Genomic DNA, 9982 nt, shown 5'->3' with positions numbered 1-9982 from the left:
TAAAAATCTGCTACGACTCGAAAGCTGTTAAGATTGATTTCAAATTGAGTTCGAACCTGCCCGCTGCTAACAGTTCGAACACCTCTGTTAGAGCTGACTGTCTGCTCCAACATGTTGCAGCTGTACAAGCAGTGATGTGTGTGGCAAGCAGTGCTGCAGAACTTGCGCGCAATACATGCGTTTTGTCTTTTTGTGGCAATGATTAAATGGTTTAAGGTTGTTCTGCACAATTTATGCATTGGTAAAGGCTCCCTTTAAATATTATATCAATTGTTTACTTAGTTCCACTCTAATGTCCACCATTTTATTTAAAGGGAAGCTCAAATGTGGGTTGGCCGGCCAGTTAATGAAGATTTATGGGGGGCAGCTGTGCGAATTCCTCAACAACGACCATAGTAAAATTAGCAACTGATAAGAACAACGATAAATTAACCAAATAAATGAGATTGATGCCCTTTCGTCAAAACCAAAGCCGAAATTCCTTTTAGACAGTCTCAAGTGCTTTTTACGATAATCGATAGCAAACTGAAGCGTGTGGATACCACTTTATCTCATTAAATAAACACCTGCGTTCTTCTTTTTCAGCTGCCGCCCCAACGTATCCTCCCATGAAGGTGAGTAACGCCCAATTTGTACTCCATATTGTAGATGATCCGAGCCAAGAATTCCGAGTAGTCATAACGAGGGATTCTTATTGTGATGCAACCATCCTGGTCCGCAGTGCCTGTGGCCGCGCGCAGCAGGACGTGTCGGGGAAATGGAAATCTTGCTGGCGCCATGTCGCGTCCAGTGTCTTGTGGAAAATGGGAAAAATGGCAATAGAAATATGTGTGAAATGTTCACGGGCCAAACAATGCCAAAGAGAATACAAAATTCTAGTTGTTTACGGGCAAGGGACTAGGAGTCGGAGTCGGAGTCGTGTCAGGTGTCATCCGTGCAGAGTCCTGTGTGGCACATTGACAAGTTAATTTTTGTTGTTCCTTTTCGCAGCAAAAATGCTGTGCCACTGATTTATGAGTCTGTGGGTGTCCTTCTCCTCAGAAAGTCTTGTCATATCTGATTCAAATGTGTCACAATCACGACACCAGCGAAAGAGTCTCTCTACAGCGTCTACCCCTCCAGCCCCTGACTACCCCACGGCATCGAGTGCAGTGCCGCGGCGTAGGGAAAATAAAAACCCTGAGAAATATTTTAATTAAAATTCACTGCCCCAAAAAGAGCAACGAAACGAAACTACCAAAACCGCAGTCTCAGCCCCAGCTCCAGCCCCAGCCCCAGACAGGATAAACCCCAAGAGAGCCAACAGCCAAGAGCCAACAGCCGCCGCCTGATCTCAACTGATAAACGCGAAAACCAACAGCAAGAACCAGCAAAAACAACAACAGGCCGAAAGGTAAGCCAACGGCAACGGTGGGCGTTGGTAAAAAAAAACAACAAAAACGAAGACAAAAACGATCGCAAGAAATAAAACACAAAGGAAGCAAATGCTAGGTATGCAAAGATTTGAGGTGTACGAACAGCGGATACCCATTAAAATACATTTCGAATTGAAAAATAGTCTTAAAACTGCCAAAAATCAATGACTCCGCAAGTGTAGATTCTTCGCTTCTTGGTAGAGCAAAAACACATCATACCCGCGCTGTCTCAGGGGTAGCAAAGCCAGAGCAAACCCTGCGCTCCTTCCAAGGAACTGTAAGCGATTGTCTGCAGCCTGGGAGAGCCTCGAATGGAGTGTTTTCAACGCTTTCAACGCCGATGGTGTTTGCTGATGGAAGCCGGGGACAATGGGGACAGCAGGCTGGGCACTTCACTTGCAGTCATCAGGCTGCACATGATCAATCGATGGCAGTGCCCGTGCCCCCCAATTTACCGCTTTCCATATCGCACGCATCTTTATTGCCTCGGGGTCCCAGTGTGTTTGCTTTCATTTCGTGTGCTGCAAATTCAATTAAACAAACAATGCGCAGGCGCAATGCATTTTCGGGGCTGGAAACCCCTTTGGCAGTTGCTTTAATTACCCAAAAGGGTCCGCCCGTATGCGAGTCGGGCTGGGTCAGGCCAACTGGCGGACAGCACTTGGTCATTGAATTCGGTCAGCTAACAAGCGTTTGTTAATGAAAATGTACTAGACAAGCCCCGTCCCCGTCCCCGTGGCTCGTTGTCAATGAAGTTTGTTAATTTATGCGTTGTGGCTCATTGGGTTCCCATTCCCACAGAGTGAAAGTGATCGGAGAGACTTTACGCGTGGCTGACGCCTCGAGAGGGTTGCCAGGAGACTTGCTCCTCAGCCAGATCCTTCACGAAATGATCACAGCCCTCAAGCGATTGATAAGCCACCCCTATGGCAGATGGGCCATGGCGATTATCTTTCCAAAGGGATGCTAATCACTATTCAGGGAATAATACGACTTATTATTGTGTGACGAACACGTGTAAGTTTTCGCCGTGTTTGGGAATGAAATTAACATTGTCGGATCTGCGCTGCGGCGAACAACGACTGCGCGCTCGTCTCCCCAAAGTGAAAACATTGAAAAAAGATTTACATGCGAGTGGAGTCCCAAATTTATGCGTGTCAATATCAATATCAATATCAATATCAATATCAATGTGAAGAGTATGCGCGCGGATTGGCAGTCAAACAAAGCGAGGCGAAAATAGCAATCAATGGCCAAATCTGAATCTGACAATAATGAGTAAATAAATGTTTTCGTTTTTGTTCGGTTGCCAAAAAGAATGGCCAGGAAATTAGTAAGACAAACATTGGGACGGCGTGTGCGCTCCAAACTTGGTCAAAACGTGGACGAACTTTTCGGCCAACTTTTGAGATGTTCTTTTCTCGTTTCTGCGGTTGCTGGCGCCACATCGGTGTGCAATCTGTGCCACAATATGGAATATTTATGACAATTTACGACTTCTGTGAATCAGTGCCATCAAAACGAGCTTCGCTTTCGGTATTTTCGCATCAAATTAACGCGCTCTTTTGGCAAAAGGTTAAGGCCAAGTCCGAAGAGGTTAATGTGTTTCTAAATGCCCCGCTAATTGAGGAGCGGTACTGCAACGCAAACAAAGGGCTCTCGGGCTCTAATAAGACCATGGAAAAGTGGAGGTAGAGAGGTGGAGTTTCCCACTTGAAATGAAATCTACGTAAATATCATTTAATTTCTACTCTCTTCTACATTTATTGATGTTAAGCATGAATAAATTATATTTATTTCTGAAACAAGACGCATAAATGTTGCTCCGAAAGTGTTACGAGTAGACTCCGCCCAACAGCCGAAATTCCGGACATCTCTCCATGTTAATTTGTATATTTTTGGGATCCATTAGCTTACTAGTCGCTTCATTACATGGCCATTAAGGTGTAGATGCCACCAGACCGTGCCAAGCTCTTGTAATTTGATGCGCAATAAATTTCGCGCTTCCCACCAGCAGCTGAAAAATAGGAATAGGAAAAATGTTGGGCCATGGTCCAAAGCCAAACATTTTCATTAGGCGGCCGACGCATGACACCCACAACGGCGGAGGCAAATGCTGTTTGCATGCTCATAAGAAGCGGGCTCATAATTCATTGGGCCAACAGCCGTGGAGTCAGTCTCTGGGCCAGAGGTCTGCAGCAGCTGCTGATCTTGGCCAAGAAAAAGGCATCTTGAATGAAATATTTGAGGCTTTGCCGAACAAATTTGCGGCTCTGTGCGAAGTGCCGAATGGCAAAGGCAACAAAAATCCAATCTCTACTCGTGTGATAAAAACGTACGAAAGCAAAACCAAAAGAAGATCCCGCAGCTGACAAATTTCGCGCTCCTCCATCTCCACCTACAAATAAATAAGAAAACAAAAAAAGAAAGATAATTATTTACTTTTGCCATTTTGGTGCCTCTGTCTGTCGCGTCGCTCTTCATGCCATCGATTCTATTTCGATGCGAACTAACAGATGGAAGAGCTTTGCATTCCACAACTAATTAGTAAAGTCTGACGACTGCCATGGGAATTTCATTTGGCGACTATTTGCAGCCCAGCTAATTAGCGGCAATAATAAATAGACAGAAGAAGAAAAGCTCAAGCCAAATATAACAATATTTGTGTGAAATTCTCCAAACAGGATGCAAACAAAGCCCCGTGACTGGAGGTTTGCGATAATGATGATCTTTCAGCACCCAAAAAACTAATCAAGGATGGGCCAGCCACTGCGCCTGGGGTCCAGCTTATATGAATGGCATTGGCAGTGGCATTGGCAGTGGCAGTGGCAGACAAGACACCAGCCAGCTCGCAGGGCAATCAAGTGAGAAAATTAAAATTACATGACCATGGGTTTCGGTGCCGGTGATCGCGAGGCAAACGGCTTATCCATGCAGTGCACTGCAGTGGCCCGCATTTAAAGGTTCATAACTTCCAAGTCAATTACGCGATGCATGCAGCGAGACTGCAGCGATTCCTTCTGGGATGTGAATTAGAGAAATTGCACGCTCAAGTGGAAGAGAGGACCTCAAGTCTGGCCGGGTCTGGCCGGGTCTGGCCGGGTCTGGCCTGGTCTGGCTGTCTCACTGACTGACATAACTCACGAGTGGCACACAGACACACAGATGCAGGTACAGACAGTGTTGCTGCCTCCGCATAAACCGCTGCTCGGTTGCAGGTGAACTAGACAAGCGGAGGCATCCTCGAGAGAGAGAGCACTTCACAAATAAAGGGACTACTGTGGGAATCGTACCGATCTTTGCCCAACAACGCATAAGAACAGACCAGAAACAGAACAGAACATCAGCGAATTAATTTGTGACGCGCGCGCTCCACACAGCTCCTCCAATCTCCATCTACATCTGCAGGCAGTCAGTTAGTCAGTTGCCCAGTTGCCAGTTCCCCAGTTGCATTTGTGGATCCTCCGCCTGGAGGCAATTTACTCTCGAAACTCTGTGCACTCGCTGAGGTAGCCCGACTCGTGACTGCACCACGGGCACAGTGCTTCGCTCGTAGTTGAAATCTTTGGCGTTATGCCAAACGAAGTTTAAGTTCGAAATTTTCCTTGGCTTTCGTGGCACTGTGCGGTCTTTGCCTTCGTCATCGTCGTGTGGCAAGTGGCTGCTTGACTGCTTGGCTGCTTGGCTGCTTGACTGCCGTTGCAAGCTCAGCTTGGGTCTTGGTCTGCTCTTCTTGGCTGCTGCGTCTTCTGCCAGTCGAGCTTCTTCTTTCGGGGGCATCTTGGCGGCTTTGGCGCTGGTGTCAAACGTTTTGTAATCTGTCACGTCGCATCGTTTTAATATTTCTGGCCCGGCTACGGGGAAATGCACTCGGTTGCGTGTAAAAATAGGCGTAACCCTTTGGTATTTATGGTCTGGCAGTGGTAGATGGTTCCGCACAGCGTGGAGTGTGTCCACGAGGGCGCTCCCTGGCTGCTTTGTTTGGTTTTCAGCGGAGCCCCAAGCCTCGGCAGCAGGCTCAAGTGCTTCGCATTGCATTGCAGCCTCCACTCTTTTTATTATCTAAATCATTATTAGTTTGACCTTCAGCCCCCGGGTTGGACGGCCGCTCGTGCAGGCTCTGCTTCTTATCTTATTAATTATTTGGTCTTTATTGTAAAGGGCAGGGGCAGGGGCCTGTGGACTACTGTGCGTCTGACTCATCAGAGCAATTTTAAAGAGAATTGAGATTAAGTTAAAGAATTACTGAAGGAATTGGTACAAAGAGCGAAGCTGCAAGAACCCGGAAGGACTGATGAGCGATCGTTCAACGCATTCCGTTATTTATGCGCTTTAATATATAATTATCAACTCGACTAATTACCACTTCTCTCTGTCTCTCTCTCTCGCCAGACCCCACGTGCATTGACCCACTTAGGAATACATTTTTTGTAAATTTCCCACAGGCTTTCAGAGCGTAATTTGCTAACCCTACTCAAGACCAGGCATGCCACTGCGGCAGATACAGTAGTTAGCCATTGCAGCGACTGACAACCGTTAAGCAGGCGCCAAAAATCAGCAAGCGGCAATGGGAAGACTCTGCGCTGCCCTCTGATTGGACGCTGCGGCATGGCGGGGTCTGGCATCTATTTTTAGCGGCCACAAAATGGCGCTGCTTGGGCCCAACATGTAGGTGCAGCTCCCCATGACTTTTCCATTGTCTCTGGCGCAAAAATATTGACACAGTCTACAACACTTTTGGGGCTCTTGGGGCGGCGTCTAAGGGAAAGGCAAAGGGAAAGGGTGGATGGAAAATTTACATTTGCATAGGCGTGAGAATGATTAAGCTAAATATTAGTAGCTGGCCGGGGACTTGAATTGGCATGTGGGTGGCTGTGGCGAGTGTTAATTGCCCCAGACTCAATCAGGTGGAATGGAATATTTATGAGCTTCTGGGGGCAGCCGCTTAGACAAAGTCTGGCTAGTGTCTGCTATCTAATGTCCATGCTAATTGAATCTCAGCTCGAATAAAGCGGAAACCATTCAGACTTCAGACTACACTCTTCCTTTTCCTCCCATTAAATCCGTTCAACATCCAACCCTTTTGTGTGTCTTTCAGATGATCCTCCATCACTCATGTCTACTGATTTTCCTGCTCACTCAGTGGCACTCGAGCGGGAGTGTAGATCTAGGCCACGTCATGGACAAGCTAAACGATCATCTGCGCATCTCGGCAAACATTTTGTACTGCAACGAGAGCCAGAAGCTGTTGAATTGGGAGTCGGAGTACCTGCACAAGGCGGAGATCACACGAATGATCTACACCTCGGGGGCAGCTCTGAACTCAACGCAACTGCAGCTGCACATAGGAGACGGGAGTCAGCTCTTTATTGTGATCAGCACAGAGCCACCGTACGATCTCTTGCAGGTGCTCGAGCTGCGCTTTCAGCACGCCGACTTTCTCATCGTCACAGACCAACCGATCGAACAGGACACGTGGCTGGCCTTCGTGCAGTACGCCTTTGAGCAGGGCTATGTGCGCCTCCTGCTGTACACCGCCTCTGATGGGGGAGTCTACGGGAAAACGCTGTTCCCCTACGTACGGATAGATCCAACCACCGTGGAGGAGTACCTGCGGTACAGGGGCACGCTCAAGAATCTGCACGGATATCCGGTGCGAGTGGCAGCCTACAAGAATGTGCCGCGCAGCTTCATGTACGTGAATGCTTGGGGCAGGACGATCTATGCGGGCTTCTACATGCGGTTTGTGCGCGCCTTTCTGGACTCCAAGAATGCCAGCTTCGTGCCCGTGCACACGCCCAGCGACTCGCCGGGCAACTGCACCCTCGTGCTGCACAACGAAACGGTGGACATATGCGCCGATTCGCTGGCAGCCAATCCCCAGATGTTCAGCCTCACCTATGGCTTTCGCATCGCCTATGCCAATGTAATGGTGGCCCATGCCAAGCCACTGCTCTCGTACCGCTACCTGGAGGCGCCGTTCCAGAACAGTGTCTGGCTGTGCCTGGTGGCGTATGTCCTGCTGATCGTCAGTTTCCTCAGCTGCCTGCACTGGCAGCAGTACCGCAGATGGGACTTCAGCAAGTATCTATTGGAGGTGTTCAGCTCGCTGCTCTTCGCAGGCTTCACACTGCAATCGATACGCGGGCGGGAGCGCTACATACTCTTTGGGGTGATCTTCATGACGGGCTTTGTGTACTCCACGATGTACTTGGGGCTGCTGAAGAGCATGCTCATTTCGGAGGTGTACGAGCCGCAGATCAACACCTTTGAGCAGCTGGTGGAGAGCAATATCACACTGCTGGTGGATCCCTACGATCGCATTCTGTTCGCCAAGTACAACATGCCGGAGGTGCTGTGGTCCGTGGTCGAGACGGTGACATTTGAGACGCTGCTGCACCATCGGAATCGCTTCGACCAGCGCTACGCCTACGTTCTCTTCACCGACCGCATGGACCTGTACGAGACGGCACAGCTATTTCTGCGGCATCCTCGTCTGCGTCGCATACCCATCAACTTTGCCTTCCTGTTCACCGGCATTCCCATGCGCAAGCGCTGGTTCCTCAAGGAGCATCTGAGCACGGCCTGGTACCATGCCTTCGAGAGCGGACTTACGCGGAAACTGGCCCAGGATGCCAACAACGAGGCGATGAGCGTGGGACACTTGCACTACCTCATCACGGAGCACTTGGAGGCGAAGCCGCTGGATCTAGATTATTTCGTTATGCCCACAATTGCGCTCGCACTCGGCCACAGCCTGGCCCTCATCAGTTTTGTCATCGAGTTGACGGCCTGGCGCATGTGCCGCTCCCGCGAGCAGGTCTAACTGCAAAGTCTGCAGATGTTGAAGAGGACTTTTGCCATGGAGTGATGTTGATTGATTGATTGTTGCACTCTTCTTCTCGTCGTTGTTGTTGTTGCTGTTGTTCGTGGCATGTTTCAGCACTTTCTTGGCATTAGTAATTGTTTTTTGCAAATAAATCCAAAGTTGTGCAAATTCTGAGAGAGTTTTGTGCTGGGATTTCGTTTTATTTTGAGCATTTCTCTGGCAGTGGCTTTTGCACTCATGTGTGGGCTTGGCATCTTTATTTGTCTCCCAGCTGTGGAAGCTCTTGGTGCCAGAATGATTGACAAGGTAAGCCCTTAGCTGGATCTTAGGCTACATCTAATCCGAGCTCAATTTTATTTTCAGTTTTTCACTCTCCAACCCTGTGGCTTCCATTAACAAAGCATAAAAGCAAGAGCCACCCCTCGAGCCCGTTTTTGACTGTCGCTTCAAAATAAATAGCACTCGAGATGTTTCCAAAACATTTGCCAGCCAAGTTCCAGCCAGCCAGCCAGCAATTTCCCCATTGTGGCACGAGGGCCTGCAGGCATGCAACCCGAATGATAACACACCCACATGTGGCAGGGTGCAGGGTGGGTTCTAGCTGCTGACTTGCACAAATATTTGCCGAAAAGAAAACCAAGGAACCAAAGATGTCGTTTTGGGGGGACTGCAGCGTATCCCAGATAAATGTCTGGGGGGGAGCTCTGCCCGCCTGCCCGCCTGCCTGCCTGCCTGCCTGAGTGGGTGGATGAGTTTCTCAAGCCATTTGGCATTCCATTCGCATTTTAAAGTTCGTTGACACTCGGCATTGTGGGTTGGCACATTTTCCGTGTGCCGCCGTGGCGCCATTAAGTATGCAGCAGAAATGTGGCGACAATAAAGTTTATGCTGCGGCGCCACAGCCAAAAAAAATACCCAAAAAGTGTGCATAAAAAGATTGTGCGGAATAGAATAAATTTGATGGCTTGGCAGGGTAGGGAAGAGAAGCAACTCTACTGGACTGCATTTTGTGTGGGCAGCTGCAGATAAACCCAGAGGAGATGATGATGATCATCGGCAATTGATGGTCCCTGTAGTCCTCCCACCAGCGACACACATTTCACACGACAACGCAGGAAACCCGTTTGGAGTGGAGCGGAGACCTCGCCTTAATGATGGGGCGGACACCCTGGGTCATGTGCGTGCCTTGCATCCATATCCATGAGGTTCCACAATAAACTCTCGCCCTTCAGTCGCTTTAATTGCTGCGCTTGCTCGTGGGTTTTCAACGCGACTCGAAATCGATTTCATCTGCAGATCCTGCCAATGCGTACCCGATGCCAATCGGCTTTAAAGTAAACATTTGTTTTATCTGGCGGAGGGGGCGGCTTTTAATTAAGATTGCGTTCGCCGATAAATGGCAAGTGTTGGGTGCCGTGCAAACCGGAATTGCATTTCAATTGAGGGTTGGCTCGCACTCAATCGAAGCGAAATGCACATCTGCCATAAGTTATATCCACTATAACTGTACCTTTCGGCCTCTAAAATAACTCAGACTAACTTTTGCTGTTGTTTTTGGTGCAAAAATATTAAAATTTTCACCTGAATGTTTGACCCTTTTGTTCAGCATTTCAATCCGTCTGCTTGCGCTTATCAGCCAGACAGACCGACACCGTAAATCTCGCTGGGGGCAGACAAAAGGCTCGCGGACAACAATTGAGTGCTCAGTGCCCAGCCAGTGATATCTGCCGCCCTCAGG

General features: G+C 48.7%; 1 protein-coding gene across 1 annotated transcript; it reads left to right on the top strand.

Moving 5' to 3' along the window:
- Positions 1-6580: 6580 nt before the first annotated feature.
- On the top strand, positions 6581-8297 carry LOC117890557. Its single transcript, XM_034795489.1, has one exon. It carries the CDS (start codon positions 6595-6597, stop codon positions 8239-8241), a length of 1647 nt encoding a protein of 548 aa, XP_034651380.1. The 5' UTR covers positions 6581-6594; the 3' UTR covers positions 8242-8297.
- Positions 8298-9982: the final 1685 nt, after the last annotated feature.

This window comes from Drosophila subobscura, chromosome E (genome assembly GCF_008121235.1).
Source record: "Drosophila subobscura isolate 14011-0131.10 chromosome E, UCBerk_Dsub_1.0, whole genome shotgun sequence".
NCBI lineage: Eukaryota > Metazoa > Arthropoda > Insecta > Diptera > Drosophilidae > Drosophila > Drosophila subobscura.
This window is presented reverse-complemented; position numbering and strand designations above follow the sequence as displayed.